This window comes from Martes martes (genome assembly GCF_963455335.1).
Source record: "Martes martes genome assembly, chromosome: 1".
NCBI classification, from domain to species: Eukaryota; Metazoa; Chordata; class Mammalia; order Carnivora; family Mustelidae; genus Martes; species Martes martes.
Genome location: NC_137888.1, coordinates 190,191,659 through 190,216,672, shown reverse-complemented (window position 1 = coordinate 190,216,672; position 25,014 = coordinate 190,191,659). Strand labels below are relative to the sequence as shown.

General features: G+C 37.6%; 1 protein-coding gene across 1 annotated transcript in view; it reads right to left on the bottom strand.

Moving 5' to 3' along the window:
- CFAP20DC (CFAP20 domain containing) overlaps positions 1-25,014 on the bottom strand; it is a 260,030-nt gene that overhangs the window by 136,687 nt on the left and 98,329 nt on the right. The window contains exon 6 of the mRNA XM_080817181.1: positions 11,630-11,786. Coding sequence (XP_080673307.1) covers positions 11,630-11,786 — 157 coding nt within the window. The remainder of the gene's footprint in view (positions 1-11,629; positions 11,787-25,014) is intronic.

Here is a 25,014-nt window from a genome sequence, read left to right as displayed (position 1 = left end):
TAACTGAACAAAAAATAAATTAAAAAACCCAAACAAACCAAAACATCACTTATTAGCTGTGTGATCTTGGCAAGGTAAGTTACCTCTCTGTGCCCTGGGTCATCTTATCTGTAAAATATGGATTAGAAAATAATACTGTATAGGGTTATAATGATGATTAAATAAGTCAATGTTTGTAAGGGCCTAAGAACAGTGCCTGGTACATAGCAATTACTATGTAACTGTTTATTATTAATAACAGACAAATACTTATGTCAACTATTTAATTATAATGGAGATACAACCACAGTGCCTTAGCATGTGTTTTTTATAATAAAAGGTGCTGATATTTAAAGGGGTAAATAAGCCTGAACTACACTTGGCTATCCTGAAATGAATCATGCCCTTAGTTTTTTTTTTAAAATATTTTATTTAGGAGAAATTCACATTAATATATTAGTAAAAATTAAGCATTTTAAAGTGAACAATTCATCCGTACATAATACAGAGTGTTCTGCAACCACCACTTCTATATAGCTCTAAAACACTTCCATCATTCCAAAGCAGAATTCCTTATCCATTAGCCAGTTTCTGTCCATTCTCTCCAACTCCCACTCCCTGGCAACCACAAATCTCCATTCTTTCTTTATGGATTTATTGACATTTCATATAAATGGAATCATGCAATATGTGACTATGTGTTAAACACATACCATGTTTTGTTTATCCATTCATCTGGTGATGAACATTTGGGCTGTTTCCACATTTTGGTTATTGTGAATAACACTGCAGTGAACACACATGTACATGTATCTGTTTTCCATTCTTTTGGGTATATACCAAGGAGTGGCACTGCAGGTGCATATGGTAATTATGTGTTTAACATTTTCAGGAACTGCCAAACTGTCTTCTATAGTGGGTGAACCATTTTGCATTCCCATTAACAATGTACAAGGATTCCAATTTCTCCACACCCTTACCAACTTTTCTTTCTTTCTTTTTTTTTTTTTTAAAGATTTTATTTATTTATTTAACAGACAAAGATCACAAGTAGGCAGAGAGGCAGGCAGAGAGAGAGGGGGAAGCAGACTTCCTGCCGAGCAGAGAGCCCGACGCGGGGCTCCATCCCAGGACCCTGAGATCATGACCTGAGCTGAAGGCAGAGGCTTTAACCCACTGAGCCACCCAGGCGCCCCCCAACACTTGTTTTCTTTCTTTTTTTTTTTTTTAAATTTTTTTATTTATGTATTTGACACAGAGAGAGAGAGAGAGATAGATCACAAGTAGGCAGAGAGGCAGGCAGAGGGGGAGGGGGAGGCAGGCTCCCCGCTGAGCAGAGAGCCCGATGCGGGGCTCGATCCCAGGACCCTGAGACCATGACCTGAGCTGAAGGCAGAGGCTTAACCCACTGAGCCACCCAGGTGCCCCAACACTTGTTTTCTATTAAAAAAAATTACAGCCACCCTAGTGAGTGTGCAGGGGTATCTCATCGTGTTTTGAATTGTATTTCCCTAATAACTAATGCTGAGCGGTTTTTCATGTTCGTCAATTATTTGTATATCTTTTTCAGAGATATATCTACAGCAGTTAAGTCCTTCAACCATTTTTTAATTGGGTTGTGTCTCTTTCTGTTGTCGAGTTATAAGAGTCCTTTACATAGTCTAGATACTGGAAGATATCAGAAGATTCCATACACACACACACACACACACACACACTCTGTATGTCGAATCAGAATATTTATTCTATAAGATATATGATTTGCAAATATTTTCTCCCATTCTGCAAGTTGTCTTTTCAATTTCTTAAGTGTCCTTTGATATACAAAAGTGTTAAATTTTAATGTCCAATTTATTTATTTTTAAAATTTTGCTGCTATGCTTTGGGGTCAACCCAAGGTCATGAAGATTAAGCTCTATTTTTTTCCTAGGAGTTTTATTTAGTTCTTATATTTAGGTCACTGATCCATTTGAGGTAGTTTTTATATACTCATTATTTTGTGTGTGGATATCCAATTGTCCCAGAACCATTTGTTGAAGAGTCTCCTCTCTCCTCATTGAATGTTCTTGGCCTCCCTGTCAAAATTAGATGTATGGATTCATTTCTGGACTCAATTCTATTCCATTGGTGTGTATGTCCATTCTAACTATACCAGACTGTTTTGATTACTGCAACTCTTCAATTAAGTTTTGAAATTGGGAAGTGTGAATCCTCCAACATTGTTCTTCTTTTTCAAATTTGTTTTTGGCTATTTTGGCCCCCTTGCAATTCCATATGAATTTGAGGATCAGCTTTTTCATTTCTGCAAAAAAGGCCATTGAAATACTGAGAGATTGCACTGAATCTCTAGATCTCTTTGGGTCATACCGACATCTTAACAATATCAAGTCTTTCAATCCATACATGTTGGATGTATTTATTTCTATTCACTTAGGTCTTCTTTAACTTCCTTTAGCAATGTTTTATAGTTTTCAGTGAACAAGTTTTTCATCTCCTTGATTAAATTTATTTCTAGGTATTTAATTATTTGGGATGACATTATAAATGGAATTGTTATCCTTAGAGTTTTTAAGATACGAAGTTCTATTATAAATATTTATAATGCCTACTTATAAAACACAGTTGATATTATAATCAGTATACGTCTGTGTCTTTGATATATAGATATTCATAATCCATTTTTGTGCGATCTACTAGTGGCTGGAAACCTCTCCTATGCAGAGATCTTACCCCTTTTTTCTTGCCCTGGGGTGGTTTTCTAGGCAAGGGTAATCTGAGTTCGACTCTGCTGCAAGAAGGAGTGGGAATGCAGCCTTAAACTGAAGAGATCTGAATATGATGTGTATCACCTGATCTGGAGATAGAGGGGCAGGAAAACACTCAAAAACGCTGATTATTAAAAACACTAAAGAATTCCAGTTATTGAGGAAGGTAAATATGTATACTGCTGAGGAAGGAACAGTCAGAGGCTTGGCCTGGAGTTCTACCTTCTGTGACCTCAGCACAAGATGCCTTGTTTTCCATGGGTCTTATTTCCTCTCTGTATAATTAGGATATTGGATTACATTATCTCTAAGGCCCACCCTGCTCAATGAGTCTATTAAGGCACTACATTAGTACTTCTAGTTTTTTCTGTGGCTTTTGAAGGGATAATTTTCTTCGCGTTGCTTGACATTCAGTAAAGGCTTACTGAATAGAGAGAATGACTGAATGAATAATTGAACAATTAGCCAACTCTTACTTCATCAATTCTTCATATATGTATGACAGATTACCAGTGCCAGGTCATGTGCTAGAGGTAAAAATATGGAGACTCAACCTATGCCTTCAAAGGGACTCTCAGTCTGAAATTATACTTTTAATTATTCTCTTCTTCTCGCATTCCTTAACACAGAACACATATGCTCAAGTGCTGATATTTTAGAAAGCAATGAACTTTGGTGTCAGGAGACCTGTAAAATCATCACCGGTAGAGCATAAATCCATACCTAGTGGATAACTGTGTGCTCTTTCCTTTCTTCTCTTGGCTCTCCTCTTGTTTTTCTCTTATCTAACATCTGTACATATATTGTTCTTTTTTTTAGATGCAGAATGATATGAGTTAGTCAATAATTCAGTCATGCAAATGCCTAAAAATGCCAGTCCATGTTCCCTCAGGAACCATAAAAGTCATAAATTCAATTGAATCAGCATGCTTTACTACTTGTCCAGCATCAGCCATTCCTCTGGCCAAGTGAAAACCTGGTTAATTTCTTGTTTTAGGGTCCCAATAATTCACTTTCTATTATATTCCACTGTGTAAACAGAGAACAGCAATGGAATTAGGCAACATTTCCTAGCTTGGGTGAGTTTAAGAGGTTCTTGAGTGAAATGTAGCAGCTTAAATAAACTAAGGGAAACAGGTACTGAGTTTAAGCAAGCATTTTAATACAACATCTTTAAACTGAATTTCAGAATGAAATGTAAGAAACAGGGAAAAGAGTTTCCTATGATAAAAGTCTCAACCTCATGACTAATAGAACTGTCTCTGCAGAAGAAAATGTCCCCCCCACCCCCATCTTCAGTATGAAAGACAAAGGGACATCCATTACTTACTGAATACAGACACACTTAACACAGCTAGTCACCATATTTTGGCATTCGTATTCCATGATGTCTTTTCTCTCTCTCTCTCTCCTCTTTTTAAAATTTCCCCTCCCTTTCATTCTCCCAAGAAAGGCAGTACACTATAGTGATTGGGAGTAAAAACTTGAGTCCTACTGCCGGGGTTCAAAACCTGCCTCTACTACTTAACAATTTTGTGACACTGGCACATTATCTGAATTCTCTGTGCCTAAGCTTCCCTATCTGTAAAATGGAGATGATAATAACACCCACTTTATAGAGTTTGTATAAGCATTAAATTAAGTTCATATATATAAAGTGTTTAGAACACCTACTGCTTCTATTAGCACCACCATCATTGTTATCATTTCTGCTGCCAACTTCCTTGACCAGGGACACTCAATTTACCCCATGCTGTGTTATCCTTTGTTCTCTTTTATCAAATTGTCTTGACAATGAACTCTTGCAGTTTTTACTTTTCTGGTGTCCACAATTACACAGAGAACTCCGAGGACAGGAAAACTGCTCTACCTTTTTGTGTCAAAGTATGCAACCTAGTAATAAAATATTATTTTATACCATTCCTTCCACCTCTGCCATATACCATACTGAACTCCCTGTTCCTTGAATGGATCAGATCCACTCATGATGCCATGTCTTTATACATACACACTCTTCCTTTTCCTGAAATGTTTTCCTTTCTTGTTGTCCACCTTCATTACCTGAAAAATTACTTCATTAGTTGAGAAATTATTATTTATCATTCAGGATATAGTTTGGAAAATTTGTTTCTTCACGTGAGTACACACCAAACACTGCTCTATGGATAGATACTGACCCATTAAGTCATTTTCACTGGTCTTTGGTGAAAATATCAGCCTTTATTCTGAAATTAACACCTTCCTAATATGTGTGTGTTTAAATCTTTCCAATTAATTAAGTGATTAGAATAATTGTAGTTTTTCTTGTTTCTCTGTTCTAATGCTCTGATTTGGCGAATTTAAAAGTTGGCAACCTTATGTTAGTCCAGTTTTTCATAACTTGGTAGGTCTGTGAAATCCAAGTGCCTCTCCAAGTGGCTCTCTCAAGTTAGAGTTAAGTGCCCCAAACTCTCCCCCCAGTGCTTGTTAAGCCCATTAGGGAAGCTTCCTCCAGGTATAACAATCAATATGTACATGTAAATTTCCCTGACAGATTCCAAGCTCCTTGAAGCAGGGGCTGTGTCATCTCAGTGTCTGATTGTAGGAGGCAGATAAATGGTTAGTATCTACACAATGAATTATAGTTTATGTCTTTTCACATATATATTTGTTTTATTGGATCTTCAAAACAACCTTATAATAACTAATGAGGAAATAATGTTCAGAGATGTTCAGAACTCACACAAAGCACAAAGTTGGTATGTGGTCACAGCAACTGACTGTGGGACCATTAATCTGTGTCTTTAGTTGCTACAATATCAATTTAACTTCTCCAAGATGTACTCAGTTTACACACTTTATGCTTTTAGTGGGAATGTATTTTACTTAACCAGGGAACAATTATCCTCATTTTACTGACACAGAAATTGAAGCATACAGAGATGGGGTGAGCACTTGTGCAAGGTTAAGTCCTGGAAGCTAAATGAGGAATAGAGGGTTATTTTCCACAGCACCCAGAACCACACCATGCTTCCCCAAGTCTATTCAGAACATTTTAGGCAATCTGAGTTGCCACATTAATTAGCCTTTTTTCCAGGCATTTTGAAAACCTAAAAGAAATCATGCCAATATTTGTTCTTGGAATTTTTTAGATTATCCATTCACTTTTAAAAAATTAATTATAAAACAAAATATATGTATATTGCTAAAAAATACAAATGGCACTACAATTATGAGAGAAAGGCATTATTCCCTAACTGCTACCCTCCTACCTCACACATGGCCTAGTCTCAAGCCTTTCAGCAATAGCTTTTACTTCTGTGTTTATAATTGTAGCCTTATATTGACATTTCTACACTTGTGCTTTAGGTACTATCTCTGACTTGTATTTTGGAAAAAATATTGAACCACAAAAGACCTGATTAGCCCAAGCAATCCTGAAAAATAAAAGCAACGCAGGAGCATCACAATTCTGGACTTCAAACTATATTACTGTAGTCATCAAGACAGTATGGCACTGACACAAAAACAGACACACAGATTAATGGAACAGAATAGAGAGCCCAGAAATGGGTCCACACACTATATGGTAATCTTCAACAAAGCAGGAAAGAATGTCCAATGGAAAAAAGACTGTCTCTTCAACAAATGGTGTTGGGAAAACTGGACAGCAGCAAGCAGAAGAATGAAATTGAACCACTTTCTTACACCACACACAAAAATAAATTCAAAATGGATGAAAGACCTAAATGTGAGACAGGAAAATCCCTTCAAAATCCTTGAGGAGAACACAGGCAGCAACCTCTGTCACCTCAGCCATAACAATTTCTTACTAGACATGTTGCCAGAGGCAAAGAAACAAAACCAAAAAAGGAACTATTGGGACTTCAAGATAATAATGTTCTGCAGAGTGAAGGAAATAATCAACAGTCCAAAAGGCATCCTACGGAATGGAAAAAGTTATCTGCAAATGACTATCTGATAAAGAGTTAGTATCCAAAGTCTGTAAAGAACTTATCAAACTCAACACCCCAAACCCAAATAATCCCATTAAGAAAGGGCAGAAGACATGAATAAACATTTTTCCAAAGAAGACATCCAGATGGCTAAGAGACCCATGAAACAATGCTCAACATCACTCATTATCAGGGAAATATAAATCAAAACCATAATGAGATATCACCTCACACCTGTCAGAATAGATAAAATTAACAACACAGGAAAGAACAGATGTTGGTGAGGATGCAGAGAAAGGGAACACTGCTGGTGGGAATACAAGCTGGTGCAGCCACTCTGGAAAACGGTATGGAGGTTCCTCAAAAAGTTAAAAATAGAACCACCCTACAGTTCAGCAATTGCACATTGAGGTAGTTACCCAAAGGACACCAAAATACAGATTTGAAGGGGTTCATGCACAATGTTTATAACAGCATTATTAACAATAACCAAACTATGACTATATTACTGTAGTCATGAAAAGCCATCAAAAAGAATGAAATCTTGCCATTTGCAGTGATGTGGAGGAGGAGGCTAGAGTGTATCACGCTGAGTGAAATAAGTCAAAAAGTCAATCAGAGAAAGAAAAATACCATATGACTTCACTCATATATGTAATTTAGGAAACAAAATAGATGAACATGTGGGAAGGGAAAAGAAAAAGAGAGAAGGAGAGAGGAGGAGACAAACCATAAGAGACTCCTAATGATAGAGAACAAACTGAGGGTTGATGGAAAGAAGTGGGTGAGGGATGGGCTAATTGGTTAATGATATTAAGGAATGCACTTGTTACAATGAGCACTGGGTGTTATATGTAAGGGGTGACTCACTAAATTCTACTCATGAAACCAATATTATGCTATATGTTAACTAACTAGAATTTAAATAAATATTTGGAAAAAAATAATTGACTGGATGGGTATAGAATTCTATGTTGGAAATCATTTTTCCTTAAGACTTTTGAAGGTATAGTTTTAAGGTCTTGTGCCATCTAATGTTGGGTGAAGTCAGACATCATTATTCTCATTCCTACTCCTTTGTATGCAAATTGGATTTTTAAAAAATTCTGGAAGCTTAAATAATCTTTTCTCTTTTTCCCTCTTATTCCTAAATTATACAATGGTGGCTCTTATTTTCCTTTCTTTCTTTTTCTTTTTCGTTTTTTGTTTTTGATGAGCTATGTCAATGTGAAAACACCTGGCCTTTAATTTTGGGAAATCTTCCTATATGTCATCCTTCGTGTTTTCTCTAGTCTCTCATCTTAGAATCTTATTACTCTGCTCGTGGTCCACTTGGACTAACTTCTAATATTCTTAACATTTTGATCCTATTTTCAGTCTTTTGGGCTTCTTTTTAATTTTTTTTTTTTAATTTTAAGTCCCTGGAACAAGAAAATACAATACAGAGTCTCAAAATAGTGTATAGTTTCTAAGTCGAAATGTCCAGTATTCACTCAAACTTATTAAACATATCAGGATAAAAGGATAAGAGAAAAATAGAAAATAAAAACAGATATTGGAATTGAGAGACAGATATTGGAATTGTGAGCCAAGGCTTTTAAAATAACTTTGATTAATATATTTGAGAAATTTGATAGCGAGATAGAGAATTTCAGCTGAAGAATGGAAACTGTAAGAAAGAATCTAATGGAAACTCTAGAATCAAAAAATAAAATAACTGAAATTAAGAATGCTGAAATATGTGTTCATTCAGATCCTTGATCAATATCCAAAGAAAGCCTACCTACATGCTCCAGGAGAAATGTAGACTGATTCCAGCAGTACTACTCATAGTTGCCTAAAATAGACAAACTGTGGTGCATTCACACAATGGCATACTGTACAGTAATTAAATAAGCAATATAGATGACTCTCACAAACCCAACGTTTTGTTAAAGAATGTATATATGAAAGAATATGTACTATATGATTTTATTTAAATAAACTTCAAAAATAGGTAAAATTAATTTATAGTGTTAGAAGTCAGCAAAGTGTTATCTCTGGGAAGAAGAGAGAGGGTCATGATTAGGAGGAGATTATAAGTAGGGTTTCTGAGATGTTTGTAAAGTTCTATTTCTTGATCTGGGTGCTGGTTACAGAAATGTGTTCACTTTGTGTTAATTCCTAAAGCTGCACACCTGTGATCTGTAACTGTTTCTAAATTATATAAAAAGCTTATAATAAACTTTAACAAAATGCTTATTGAAATACAGCAAGAACAAACTACTCCTATTTTATAGATGCGGTATATTTTCTTAACTGAGAAAAACATGTATTTATTCCTTATTTATTTCTTTCTTCCTGTTAGTTTCAGTGTCTATCTACCATACATGCAACGTATCTGAGTTGAGAAGTTCTCTGGTCCAGTTTCTCCAGAGAATAAATATCCTGTTTTCTGCTTATTTGTAGTTGGAAGGGGGATCTGGGATTGTATAGCAACCCATATAGAATTTTAACTAATCTCCTTGCGTTTAGCCACACCCCCTTGCCTTTGGCAGTACCTAGGGCTGCCAATTCTGGAGTTCCTCTGAGGTTCTATATTATGACTCTCATTGACAAACCTCTCTGTAAACCCAATAGTTTCAGCTTTCTCTGCTCTTCTAAGTTAGTTATCACTCCTCAATCTTACCAAATTTATGACCACACTTTCCCTATTGTTTCCTACTCTTCCATTCTCTTCTTCCTGGTGGGTTTATTACCATTTTAATTCTTGTGGGGCTTCAGGAAGGATCAGAGATAAAAACTTGTATTTAATATGCCATATTTTGATTTACTTTTTCCCTTACATTTATTTAAAAATACTAATCAGGTTATGATTCACCTCCTCTGGTCTGCTATAGAATGCACATATATTTCTACAAATTTTGAGGTTTCTTATTAGTTGGGTGATACATTTTTTTTAAATGAAGACTTTCACTTTCTTGTATAGCCTTTAAATGGTACATAAGATGAGTGGCTGCACTTCTGGCTTGTGATCTCTCTGGGGAGCTATTAATGCACTGCTGTGTTTTATTATCAAATGAAATTTATAGGCACAGTGTCCTGTTCCACAGAGTGAACCACACAAGGATTTCTCAGACACTCATCCAGACAGAGCATAAGTCTGAAGTCTACTTTATACAAACTTCTAAGAAATCACCTTTGCCATCTTATGTGCTGCCCTCTTTCCTGGGCTTCTAGAAAAATTGATTTTGTTAAAAATAATCCCAGACAAAAATCAAAAGGAAGCATCAGTATTCTCTCAATACTTTCAGTTGTTTAAGACTATCTTAGCTGGAGAATTTGTATCATCTTATAAATTCTAGATGGTTCAGTTATCTGCAGAGTATATTTATTAATCACACAATAAATAATAAATGTGTATTTTTGTATCTTTCTAGGAATAACTCATTTTTCTAATATGATCATTAGAAAATTTATACATGTAATGTCTCTCAAATGACTTCATGAAATGTACAGAATAATGAGATAGTATATACCAGAAAATGGCAGAGCTTTTTGAATGATGACATTTTTTTAAAAAAAGATTTTATTTACTCATGAGAGAGGGAGAGTGTGGGCAGAGGGAGAGGCAGAAAAAGAGGGAGAAGCAGGCTCCCCACTGAGCAGGGAGCCCAACTCAGGGCTCGATCCCAGGACCCCTGGATTACAATCTGAGCCAAAGGCAGATGCTCAACCCACTGAGTCACCCAGGCACTCTGAATGGTGATACCTTTTGAACACCCTTGTGAATTTGGTGACTTTGCTACACAATGAGTCCTATCTCCTTCCATCAGGAATCAGATACTGGCTTTGTTAGCTACCCTCGCATCATGTGATCTAGGTTCTACAAATCAGACACAAATAGATTGTCTGCCTTTATTCAGCAGAGAAAAATGAAGATGTATGCTTCTGGCGAGGGTGGTGAGGAAGAAGACATTCAGTTTTCCAGGGCAGCAGTAATAGAAATTCTGGAACCTAGAGCCGAGCATTGTGTTGTGACTTATGGAGTCCACCCAGTTTCAGTAGCTATCAGGGGTCTTCCTAGGAGCAGTCTTGTGGTGGGGTCTGTGTTTGTTCTTGGCTGTAGCCTCGAAGCCTGACATTCTGGGTATCCTTGAGATTCTATGAAGTGGCTAATTACCTTAAATAAATTCTTTTTTCTGTTTCAACTACCTAGAGAGGATTACACTGCTTGCAAATAAAAACCCTGACTAATTCACATGGTAAGTGCTATCAAAAACAAAAAAGAAAAAAAAATCACAAAAATAAAAAAGATATCTTTGACTACAGTAAAAATAAACGTGATTCAGAGTAAAGAATGACATATGCTACAACATGAATGAACCATAAGGAGTTCTGCTAAGTGAAATATGCCAACTACAGACAAACAAATACTATATGCTTTTACTTACTTAAGGTATCTAAAATAGATTCAAGGAATCAGAGTGGAATGGTTGTTGCCAATGGTTGAGGTGAAGGGAAATAGGGAGTTACAAATCAATGGGTTTTGATCAAAATGAACAAACTCTAGAGATCTGCTGTAAAGCATTGCACCTGCTGTCACCAAAACATGTAGTATGCTTAAAAATTTATTAAGAGGACAGATCTCATGTTAAAAGAGTGTTTTTTCCACAGTCAAATAAGAAATTTAGAAAAACCACTACTCTGTACTCATACTATCCAGAGGTATGTTAATTTTTTTTAAGATTTTATTTATTTATTTGACAGAGAGAGAGATCACAAGTAGGCAGAAAGGCAGGTAGAGAGAGAGGGGGAAACAAGCTCCCTACTGAGCAGAGAGCCCAATGCAGGGCTCGATCCCAGGACCCCGGGATCATGACCTGAGCCACCCAGGTGCCCCCAAAGGTATGTCTAATTTTAAACACATTGGAGAATTTAAAAATCTTCATAGTAGCAGCTTGAACATACCGTCTTTATCAGCAGTGTCTTGAGGCTTGCATTTTAAAGTGAAGATCTTCCGCAGCTTACAGTTAGCTGAGACAATAATTCCATCCAAGGACTGGAAAACTGCTCCCTTGAATATTTCACTGGTAAATGCTACCAAGTCTATGCACAGATTGCACCACTAAAATAAAGAAAAGAGGAGTTAAGTCCTTTCTATAATCAAAGAGGTGAACAAATCATCTATATGTGGATGGTCCAGAGAATTGAGGCAATTGTCTGGATCAACCAGCCTCAAACCAATATCCTTCCTCAGGCAAACCTCTATTTTGGCTTCAGTTTTCTTAAAAATTGCCCAGATTCTTCCAAAGAAGTCACCATAATCTAAACCAGACATTGGTCATCTGGCTGTAGAGTTCTCATGATGAGGGAAGATTTTGACAACTCTGGGAAATAACTCTGGATCTGTAGGCAGTATGCTAGTGGGAAGCTAACTGTAGGTGCATTAGACCACTTAAATCTTGAAAATCGGGGATAAGTAGACAATTGTTCCTTCAAGGGGACTAATTTGATCATAATTAGCCACTTATATTTGTTAAAAAAATCATGGATGAAATTAGAAGCTGGGTTTAAATTGTGGCCAGTGCTGTCTACTTATAACCAATTAACCTATTGTACAGAAATAGATTCTTCCAGAGAATTTGTAATTATGCCTGGTATTTGCCAGTTTTAAAGGTACTCTTGCAGGGACTAATTTCTGCCCATTAAACAATTAGGCTCCTCAATACTTCAAATGAATTCTCTAAATGGTCTGAGTTAAAGAAAAGGAGAAAATAATCATTTAGTAAGAAATTAAGACATACTGAGGATTGCAGGACAACAACAGGGAAAAGAATTTTTGAAATTAAAATAAAAGTAGTATTTAAGGTTGTCTGTACTTCTTTTAAAATATCAAGCTCTTCCATTATTTGATTAGAAGAACAATTTACATAAGGTTCATTTTATTAATCTGTCAAAATTGAAAGTTGTATTTATTGATAAAGGAAATTATGATGTTATTCTTAAAGGCAAATTCTGTTTAGAAATGTTGATTTTATTCTATAGGTTTCCACTATAGAAAAATAAAAGAGATTGCAGTAAGTTATTAATTACACACATGAAGATTATTTGTATGTGTCCTAACAGTAAAATTATATTCTCAGGCCATAGGGATACTCTGATCTTTTGGGTGAAAAGAAGTCTGGTGTACTAAAAGGTGGGACGGGGGACTGAGTGTGATGCAGTAATGAGACTGGCTTGCCCTGCAGGATGGCGAGCTCTGGGGAGGCATGAGAGGTAATGTGGGATGGGCCAGTAAGGCCAGGTTCTGGACATTGGAAGATCAGGAGAACTTTGGACTCCAGAGGGTAAGGTGTCACTTTGATTCTTGAAGGAGAATGTGACAAGAGTAGAGTGCTGGGAAGTCTGAACCAACTCTAATGCAGGAATGTTTGGGGGTGGGAGGAAGGCTGAGATAGAATAGAGACAGACTGAGGCACAGAAAGACCAGTCAGTCAGTTATTTAAGCATGAAGTGAGGAGGGTCTGGTAGTGGACTAGTATAGGAGGTGGGATATAAGGGATAAACCCAACACGCATATCCTAGGGCGAATGAAACAGCAGGACTTGGTAAAATCCAGGTTACAGGGGATGGAGGCATTGGGGTTTCTAGTGCAATCCAATAGTAATTGTTAGTATTATTATTATATTAGCATCATTATCATTGATCTGTGGTTCCTATTCCTAAAAGACTTGATTATGTCTCTACTGCAATTATTCAGCTGGTTTGCCCCCAGAGTAACTGTATTCATCCATTCTTCACCACAGGTGCTAAGCGCTTTTCTCAGGTGTTAAACACTGCGCACGACTCCGACGTATGGCAAGGAATAAGAAAGTCCTTCCAGTCTGAGAAGGGAGGCTGGAGGCAGACATGTAGCATCTGTTTTATACTGCTAGTGCAGAGGAGACTCAGGGTGGGAGGATGCGGAAGTTCAAGAAAGGCTTCTTTAAAAAAATTTTTATAAATGCCATGATATTATATGCAAATATAGGCCCAAATATGCCAAATTTTACACAAAATATTGCTGTCACTTCTCCACTCCTCTAATCATACTGTCAACTCTTTAACTCTTCTTCTGTCTATATTTTTAAAGAATACCTTTTTTCATTTTTAGACATTATCTATTATCTTCCTATTATGGTAGGTAAGACTTGTAGTTCACTTACACAGCCTACTTCCTCCTCTTCATCCTCCCTGGATAATTGTCTCCCATTTGTTCTTTTTACCTTTTCCTCAAAATCCATATTCTGTGTTTTTCTCACTGTGACTATGTGAATATTGTACACAACTGAGTTAAGTGATGCTCTAGGATTACCTATTGTTCTACAACTTCTTTATATTTCTAGAGTTAATGATTGTTTTTAAAATGATCTGCATTATAGTATTTGAAACCAAGTTTTCCTATATTTAGGAAAGGCTTAGAGGTGGCATGAGTTTGGTTTTAAACAAGAAATAATACTTCCCAAATCCAGGGAGACATGGGAACATGCTGGGGCATTTCTTCTCAGGCCCCTGCCCTTTATTCCCTACTTAGATGAACCCTCCAGAGGGCTATACTTCTATGCCTTATCAGACTGCAATCCGCTGGCTTGGGAATTGGTGTCCTCTTCCTTCAAAAACTCTTGAGTCCCAGGAAACCAGGTCCTTACCTACTACACACCTTTCTTATTCATCATAGTCAAGCTGCTGTTATTCCCTCCGCCCAGACTCATGCATCATGGAAAGTGCTCAACAAATAATGATCCCCATGTGTGTATGTATGATGTATGAAGACATACATACATACACATGCCAATACACATACTTTCAATTTTTTATTTTCTTAAGTTTTCATTTTGACTCCAGTTAGTTAACATAGAGTATTATTTTAGCTTCAGACGTACACTATAGTGATTCAACACTTCCATACATCAGCCGGTGCTCATCAGGACCAGTGCACTGCTTGATCCCCATCACCTATTTAAGCCACGCCCCACCCACCTCCCCTCTGGTAACCATCCATTTGTTCTCTAAAGTTAGGAGTCTGTTTCTTGGTTTGCCTCTCTTTTTTTCCCTTTGCTTATTTTGTTTCTTAAATTCCACATATGAGTGAAATCATATGATATTTGTCTTTCTCTGACTGACTTAATTTTGGTTAGCATTATACTCTCTAGCTTCATCCAGGTCATTGCAAACGGCAAGACTTCATTATTTTTTTATGCCTCAGTAATATTCGCTTGTATATTTACCCATTATTATTTCTCCATTCATCAGTCAATGGGCACTTGGGCTGTTTCCATAATTTGACTATTGTAGACAGTGCTGCTATAAACATTGGGGTGTATGTATCCCTTTGAATTATTTTGAAGTATTTTTATATTCTTTGGGTAAATACCTAGTAGTGCAACTGTTGGTTTGTAGGGTAGTTTTAAAAAACTACCTTAAACTACCTTTAAAAAACGAGTTTTTTGAGGAATCTCCATACTCTTTTCCAGAGTGGCTGCCCCTGTTTGTATTCTCACCAACAGTGTAAGAGTGTTCCCTTTTCTCCACAACCTCACCAAAACCTATTGTTTCTTGTGTTGTTGATTTTTGCCATTCTGACAGGTGTGAAGTGATATCTCATTGTAGTTTTGATTTGCACTTCCCTGATAAGTGATGTTAAACACTTTTTTCATGTGTCTGTTGGCCATCTGCATGTTTTCCTTGGAAGAATGTCTATTCATGTCTTCTGCCCATTATTTAATTGGATTACTTGGGTTTTTGGGTATTGAGTTGTATAATTTCTTTATATATTTTGGATACCAAATATTTATTGGTATGTCATTTCCAAATACCTTCTTCCATCTGTAGGCTGGCTTTTAGTTTTGCTGATTGTCTTCTTTGCTGAGCAGAAGCTTTTTATTTTGATGCTAGTTTATTTTTGCTTTTATTTCCTGACAGATTCCCTGGGGAATTCTACCAAACTTTCAAAGAAGAAATAACACCTATTCTCCTGAAGCTGTTTCAAAAAATTGAAACAGAAGGAAAAGTTCCAGACTCTTTTTATGAAGCCAGCATTACCCTGACCCCCCAAACCAGGCAAAGACCCCACCAAAAAGGAGAATTTCAGACCAATATCACTGATAAATATGGATGCTAAGATTCTCAACAAGATCCTAGCAAATAGGATCCAACAGCACATTAAAAAGATTATCCACCATGACCAGGTGGGATTCATCCCTGGGTTACAAGGATGGTTCAACATTTGCAAACCAATCAATGTGATAGAACAAATCAATAAAAGAAGAGACAAGAACCACATGGTCCTCTCAATTGATGCAGCAAAAACATTTGACAAAATCCAGCATCCATTCCTGATTAAAACGCTTCAAAGTTAAATAAATAAAATAAACTGCTAAAAAAAAATAAAAAAAGGGGCGCCTGGGTGGCTCAGTGGGTTAAAGCCTCTGCCTTCGGCTCAGGTCATGATCCCAGGGTCCTGGGATCGAGCCCCGCATCGGGCTCTCTGCTCAGCAGGGAGCCTGCTTCCTCCTCTCTCTCTGCCTGCCTCTCTGCCTGCTTGTGGTCTCTGTCTGTCAAATAAATAAATAAATAAATAAAATAAACTGCTAAAAAAAAAAAAACGCTTCAAAGTATAGGGATAGTGGGAACATTCCTGAACTTCATAAAATCTATCTATGAAAAACCCACAGCAAATATCATCCTCAATGGGAAAAAGCTCACAGCCTTCCCGTTGAGATCAGGAACATGACAAGGATGCCCACTCTCACCACTCTTGTGCAACATAGTATTAGAAGTCCTAGCAACAACAATCAGACAAAGAGAAATAAAAGGTATCCAAATTGGCAATGAAGAAGTCAAACTCTCTCTCTTCGCAGATGACATGATACTTTATATGGAAAACCCAAAAGACTCCACCCCCAAACTACTAGAACTCATACAGCAATTCAGTAATGTGGCAGGATACAAAGTCAATGTACAGAAATCAGTTGCTTTCTTATAAACTAACAATGAAAATACTGAAAGGGAAATTAGAGAATCGATTCCATTTACTATAGCACCAAGAACCACAAGATACCTGAGAATAAACCTAACCAAAGAGGTAAAGGATCTGTACTCGAGGAACTACAGAACACTCATGAATGAAATTGAAGAAGACACAAAAAGATGGAAGACCATTCCGTGCTCTTGGATCGGTAGAATAAACATTGTTAAAATGTCTATACTGACTAGAGCAATCTATACTTTTAATGCCATTCTGATCAAAATTCCACCGGTATTTTTCAAAGAGCTGGAGCAAATAATCCTAAAATTTGTATGGAATCAGAAGAGACCCCAAATTGCTAAGGAAATGTTGCTTTTATTTCCCTTACCTCAGGAGACATAGCTAGAAAGAAGCTGCTATGGCCGATGTCAAAGAAGTTACTGTCTGTGTTCTCTTCTAGGATTTTGATGGTTTCAGGTTTCACATTTAGGTCTTTAATCCATTTTTTAATTTATTTTTGTGTATGGTGTAAGAAAGTGATCCAGTTTCATTCTTTTGTATGTTGCTGTCCAGTTTTCCCAACACCTTTGTTGAAGAGACTTTTTCCCATGGAATATTCTTTCCTGCTTTGTCAAAGATTAATTGACCATATAATTGTGGTTTCATTTCTGGGTTTTCTAATCTGTTCTTTTGATCTATGTGTCTATTTTTGTGCCAGAACCACACTATTTTGATTACTACAGCTTTGCAATATAACTTGAGGTCCAGACGTGTGATGGCTCCAGCTTTGGTTTTCTATTTCAAGACTGCTTTGGCTATTGGGGTCTTTTGTAATTCCATACAAATTTTAATATTCTTTGTTCTAGTTCTGTGAAAAGTGCTATTGGTATTTTGATAGGGATTGCATTACATGTGTAGATTATTTGGGGTAGTATAGACATTTTAATAATATTTGTTTTTCCAATCCATTAGCATAGAATGTCTTTCCATTTCTTTGTGTCATCTTTAATTTCTTTCATCAGTATTTTGTAGTTTTCAGAGTACAGGTCTTTCACCTCTTTGCTTAGGTTTATTCCTAAGTATCTTATTGTTTTTTGTACAGTGAGATTGATTCCTTAATTTATCTTACTGATGCTCCAATATTGGTATATAGAACTGCAATAGATTTCTGTATGTTGACTTTATATCCCGCCACATTACTGAATTCATTTACCTTTGCTGAATTAGTTTTTTGGTGGGGTCTTTTGGATTTTCTCTATACAGAATCATGGCATCTGCAAATAGTGAAAGTTTTACTTCTTCCTTGCTGATCTGAATGCTCTTTATTTCTTTTTGTTGTCTGATTCCTATGGCTAGGACTTCTAGTACTACATTGAATCAAACTGGTGAGAGTGGATTGTCCTACCTTGTTCCTGACTGGAGAGAAAAAGCTCTCAGCTTTTCCCCATTTAGGATGATTTTGGCTGTGGGTTTTTAATATTTGCCCTTTATTATGTTGAGATATGTTCCCTCTAAACCTTTGTTGAAGGTTTTTATCTGAATGGATGTTGTACTTTGTCAAGTGCTTTTTCTGCATCTATTGAAATGATATTTATAATTGTTAAATCTTCTTGTTGGATTATCCCTTTTATTATTATATAGTGCCCTTCTTTGTCTCTTGTTAAAGTTTTTATTTTATTAAAGTCTTATCCTTTATTAGTGTGATATATCATATTGATAGATTTGCAAATATTAAACTACACTTGCAACCCAGGAATAAATCCCACTTGATCATGGTGAATGATTTTTTAAAATATATTGTTGGACTCAGTTTGCTAGTATTTTATTGAGGATTTTCTGCATCTATGTTCATCAGAGATAATGGCCTGTAGTCTCTTTTCTTGTGGTGTCTTTATCTAGCTTTGGTATCAGAGTAATGCTGGCATTATACAATGAATTTGGAAGTTTTCCTTCATTTTTGATTTTTTGGAATGGTTTGAGAATAATGAGTGTTAACTCTTCTTAAATGATTGGTAGACTTCACCTGTGAAGCCATCTGGCCCTGGACTTTTGTTTGTTGGGAGCCACTCTTCTGCTGGCTTCAGATTTTGTTTATTGTTCTTTTTCTAGCTCCTTTAGGTGTAAGGTTAGGTGGTTTGAGATTTGAGATTCTTGAGATTTTTCCTGCTTCTTGAGATAGGCCTATGTTGCTATATACTTCCCTCCTATTAGGACCAATTTCCCTGCATCCCAAAGGTTTTGGACTCTTGTGTTTTCATTTTCATTTGTTTCCATGTATTCTTTTATTTCCTCTTTTATTTCCTGGTTGACCTATTCATTGTTTAGTAGCATATTATTTGACCTCCATGTATTAGTGGGCTTTCCAGATTTCTTCTTGTGCTTCACTTCTAGTTTCATAGTGTTGTGGTTAGAAAAGATGCATGATCTGACTTCAGTCTTCTTGTATTTGTTGAGGCCTATGATGTGGCTTAATATGCAATCTATTCCAGAAAATATTTCATGTGCACTTGAAAAGAATGTGTATTTTGCCATTTTCAGATGCAATGTTCTGAACTGATCTGTTAAGTCCATCTGTTCCAGTCTGTCATACAAAGCCATTGTTTCCTTGTTGATTTTCTCTTTAGGTGATCTGCCCATTGATGTAAGTGGGTTGTTAAAGTCCCCTACTATTATTGTATTCTCAATTAGTTCCTTTATGTTTGTTATTTGTTATTAACTGTTTTATATATTTGGGGGCTCTCATGTTGGATACATAAATATTTATAATTATTAGATCTTCTTGTTGGACTGTCCTTTTTATTATGACATAGTGCCCTTTTTTTTTGTCTTTTATTACAGTCTTTGTTTTAAAGTCTAGTTTGTCTGCTAGAAGTATTACTACTCCAGCTTTCTTTTGACATACATTTGAATGATAAATGTTTCTCTATTCCCCCCTTCAATGTGCAGGTGTCTTTAGGTCTAAAATAAGTCTCTGGTAGGCAGCATATTGATGGGTATTTTTTTTTTTTTAATCCATTCTGTCACCCTATGTCTTTTGATTGGAGCATTTAGTCCTTTACATTCAAAATAATTACTGATTGATATGTATTTATATTATTTTATTACTCGTTTTGTGGTTGTTTCTGGAGATTTTCTCTGATCCTTTCTTGACTTTCTTTCTTTCATGTTTTGCTGATTTTCTTTGGTGATGTATTTGGATTTCTCTCTCTTTATTCTTCGCATGTTTATTAGTGGTTTTTGATATATGGTTACCACTAGGTTTGTAGATAACCTCTTCTACATATAGCAGTCTATATTAAGTTGATGGTCATTTAAATATGAACCCATTCCTCTCTCCTCTCCACTTTTTAGGCATATGTTATTATATTTTATATCCTTTTTTGAGTTCCTTGGCTGATTTTTTACAGAAATAATTAGTTTTTACTGCTTTTGTATTTCCTACCTTTATACTGTCAACTTTTGGTCTCTCCAAAGAGTCCCTTTTAATATTTCTCACAGGGCTGGCTTAGTGGTCACAAACTCCTTAGTTTTTGTTTGTCTAGGAAAATATCTTTCTTTCTATTGTGAATGATAGCCTTGCTGGACACAGTATTCTTGGCTGTAGATTTTTCCCACTCAGCACCTTGGATACATCATGACACTTCCTTCTGGCTTTCAAAGTTTCTGTAGAAAAATTTCCTGTTTGCCTTATGGGATTTTCCTGGTAAGTTAATGATTTCTCTTGTCTTGCTGCTTTTAAAATTCTTTTCTTTATCACTGTATCTTGCAAGTTTAATTACAATACGCCATGGTGTGGGTCTGCTTTTGTTGATTTTGATGGGAGTTCTCTGTGCTTCCTGGATCTGGACATCTGTTTCCTTCCCCAGATTAGGGAAGTTTTTGGATATTATTTCTTCAAATAAATTTTCTGCTCCCCTTTCTCTCTCTTCTTCTCCTGGGAATCCTATGATACAAATGTGATTATATTTGATGGAGTCACTGAGTTCTCTAAGTCTGTTCTAGTTTTGTGGAATTATTTTTTCTCTCTCTTGTTCAGCTTTATTACTTTCCATTGCTGTTTTCTACATCACTAATTCATTCCTCTGCTTCTTCCATCCTGCTATGCATTTTATTAAGCGTGTTTCTCATTTTGTTTACTGAGTCCTTTATCTCTGCTATGTTATTCCTTATCTCTGTGTTAAGGATCTTATTCATGTCTTCCATTCTTTTCTCAAGTCCAGTGACTATCCTTATGATCATGGTTTAAAATTCTCTATCAGGGGTGCCTGGGTGGCTCAGTGGGTTGGGCCTCTGCTTTCGGCTCAGGTCATGATCCCAGGGTCCTGGGATCGAGCCCCGCATCGGGCTCTCTGCTCAGCAGGGAGTCTGCTTCCCCCTCTCTCTCTGCCTACCTCTCTGCCTACTTGTGATCTCTGTCAAATAAATAAATAAAATCTTTAAAAAAAATTCTCTATCAGACATGTTATTTATCTGTTTTGCTTAGATCTCTGGCTTTGGCCTTGTCCTGTTCTTTAATTTGTGATATACTTCTTCTTCTTCTTTATGTTTGTTTCTATATATATTAATAAAGTCTGCTATATTTTCTGCTCTTGAAAGTAGTGACTTTATGAAGATGTAGTCCTGGGGTACCCTGCAGGGCAGTGTCCCCTGTTCACCAGAACCTGGCATTTCAGGAGAGCATCTTGTGTGTGTTGATTACACCTATTGTTGTGTCTGAGTCACTTTTCCTTTCAGTGCAGTTGTCTGCACTGACTCTCTGCCTGCTGTGGGCTGTGCTTGCTCTCTGTGGTGTTAGTGGGACCAAGGCAGGCCAGCTCTGAGCAGGTGTGCCTGCCACAAGACTTGGGAGAAGGGATAGCAGTTTTAGCAAAATTTGCATTGGGCCACTCCAAAATGCTGTGGTGGTTGGGGGTTGCATGAGGCTGGGCATGGTGAGCAAACATGGCCCAGCACATGAGGGTGCTGGGGGCATGTGGTTGGTACGGTGCAGTGGCTGGGGCTGGTGGGGTGACTAGGCATGGTGCTCAGTGGCAGCTGTGCACCTGGTGGTGGGTGGGGTGCACTACGGTGTCTGGGGGTGCCCGGCAGGGTGAAGCACAGCAGTTGTGTGCAGCATACTGTGGTGGCCATACACCCAGCAGCTGGTCAGGGCACATGTTTGGCTTTAACAGAATTTGTCCTGAGTTCAGGGCCAAAACCAGCAGACTTGGAGTGTGCTAGTCCTCAGAAAAACTTATGGGCATGGCACACTTGCCAGTGGGTCAAGCAGCAAGTGTCTGTGTAGCATCACCTCTCGAAGGTGGCTCTGTGTTTATGCTGGGAGGTAGGGGAGGAAAATGGCATCTGCCAGCTCCCTTGCTTCTGGAGAAGTCCCCCAGTATGCTCTGAAATCGGGATGAAGAGATCTATCTCCTGTTTGTCTTTATGGTTGTGCAAACTGCTATTTTTTGGTTGTCCCTCCATGCAGACTGCTGTCTCTTTAAGGGTAGCAACCCAGCTATCACTCATCCTTCCTTGCCTAGTGCTGGGTCAGTTGACTTTTATTTATTTATTTATTTATTTTTTTAAAGATTTTATTTATTTGTCAGAGAGAGAGAGGGAGAGAGAGAGAGCGAGCACAGGCAGAGGGAGAAGCAGGCTCCCCACCAAGCAAGGAGCCCGATGTGGGACTCGATCCCAGGACGCTGGGATCATGACCTGAGCCGAAGGCAGCTGCTTAACCAACTGAGCCACCCAGGCGTCCCTCAGTTGACTTTTAAAGCTCTAGGTTCCAAGAACTAGTGGTTTTATAAACTCATGGAATTCAGTTCCTCTGTTTTTTTGTTTGTTTTTTAAGTAAATTCTATACCCAATGTGGGGCTCAAACTCAGAACCCTGAGATCAAGAGTTGTATGCTCTATACCAAGTCAGCCAGCTAGGTGTCCTAGCCCCTCTGGTTTTTAAAGCCAAATGTTATGGGGATTAGTCTCCCCCTATGAGCTCCCTAGGGTGAGGGCCCATTTCTCTGCCTTGCTTTCTCCACATATAGTTCCTTCTCTCCTGCAGGCAGCCTTCCTCTCTGCCTTTCTGACCTTCGTAAACTTTCAGCTGCAGCTTCATCTCTGTATTTAGTTGTGGAGTTTGTTCTTCCATTCTTTAGACAGCATTCTTGTTTGTTGACTTGGATGTGGATGATACCTAGTTGAAAACCTGGGATGGGGACTACCTGGATGGCTCAGATGGTTGAGCATCTGCCTTCACTTGAGGTGATTATCTCTGGGTCCTGGGATCAAGTCCCCTGTCAGGATCTCAGCTCAGTGGGGAGTCTGATTCTCCTTCTCCCTTTGCCCCTCTCCCTACTTGGGTGCACACACACACACTCTATCTTTCTGTCTCAAATAAATAAATAGAATCCTTAGGAAAAAAATAAACCGAAAACGTGGGATGGGGTGAGCTCAGGGTCCTCCTGCTCTGCCATCTTCCCAAGCTCCCCCTCAAGCAAAATTCTCAATCTTTCATTTTATAATCACTCAACTAGCCCCATAAATGTGTGGTAACTGATAACTTGGGTGAATTCACTTCTTACAAGTGCAGATGGGAGTATTTCCTGAGAAAGATGGGAATAACTTTTAAAAATCTCCCTTGGTTAGAGGAAATGAAATTATTTTTTTGTTCAGTTTTATTTATAAAGGTTCCACTTTTCATAGGCTTCAACAAATAACTCATTATTCATATAAATGCTGTGTCATACTTTTCCAAAGTTTCAGAAAAGAGTATGAACTGTCTACTCTCAACATGTGGATTACCTGAATTAGTTGATTTTTATGAAATATTATTTTCATTACTCTTGGTGATCAACCACTCTTCAAATCCTTTTTTTGAGTTTTCTTGATCTCTGATCACTTTATTCCTACATGTAATTCTAATCTAGCAGGGAAGAACTCTTGATTCAAAATATTCCTAATTATGGGTTTGAGGATTATGTACCAGGAAAATAGCAAAGGGTTGCTAGGAGGTGGTTGGGGAGGGATAGGGTGGCTGGGTTATGGACACTGGGGAGGGTATGTGCTATGGTGAGTGCTGTGAATTGTGTAAGACTGATGATTCACAGACCTCTACCCCTGAAGCAAGTAATACACTATATGTCAAATAAATAAATAAAAAGAGAGAGAGAGTTCATACTATTTAGTTCCAGCATGAAATTCCGCATAAAGGAACTGGCAGGCAAAGGGTAAAAGAACGATGCAAAGCATGAATTTCTAGTTTTTACTGACTAATATTTTGGCCATATGGCTTTAGTTTTAATTTTAATTATTTTTAAAGAGTTTTATAAATTTATTTGAGAGTAAGAGAGGGGAGGAGAGAGAGAGAGAGCGAGTGAGATAAAGCGCACTTGCGTGCATGTGCACGGGGAAGGGGTGCGGAGGGGCAGAGGGAGAGGGAGAACCAGACTCCTCACTGAGCAGGAAGCCTGACATGGGGCTCCATCCTAGGACCCGGAGATCATGACCTGAGCCCAAGGCAGCTGCTTAACTGACTGAACAACCCAGGGGCCCCCATATGGCTTTATTATACTGGTGAAAAGCCAGTAGACTGTGTGAAAACACACACACACACACACACACACACACACACACGCGCCACTCAAATGCATGCAATAACAAGTTCTTGGTCATCCAGCACTTTTTGATTTTACTTGCCATTACTGCAGGAAAGATGTGAAGATAATTGGATTCATTTTGCCAGTACAGAAAGAGCCTGAGTCATGGACAGTGCACAGCTCTGGCTAGTGCTGCCTTTCTAAGAGGAAATCACAAACAAGAAACCACAATTTCATAACCCAGCAATCGTAAAGCACATCTCTTCTCACAATTTTAGAACCTCATTCTGTTTCTGTCCTCCTAAAATGATAACAAAGAATGGGGTTTTAAAATGTTTATTCTTGTGTCTTTTATAATAATTTTCACATGTTAGCTTAAATATCTCAGGAGAAAATCTCTTACAAAAATTGCTTACAATGACCTTATTCATCTCAATCACCATCATCTTGTTTATTAAATGGTGTAAGCAGAGATCGAAATAGTAATTTTATATCCGCACGGTCAGGAGAAGCAATTACCTATTACTACTGTATTAAAAAACAATTTCCTCAGGAAAAGCAAATCATGACAAGTCCCTACACGGAGGGAGGGGAGTTTAGGAAAGGTTGGGGCTGTCAGGGCTGTAGCTCCTGGTTGAAACACAGAAAGGCAAGTTCCTTACATAGTGTCTTTATGATACCTATTTAGCAAATGACCTCCACCTCCCATTCCTACCAGCATGAGCGAGCAGTCTCTTCCTGAAATAGCAGCCAATCTTTCTCTTGCTA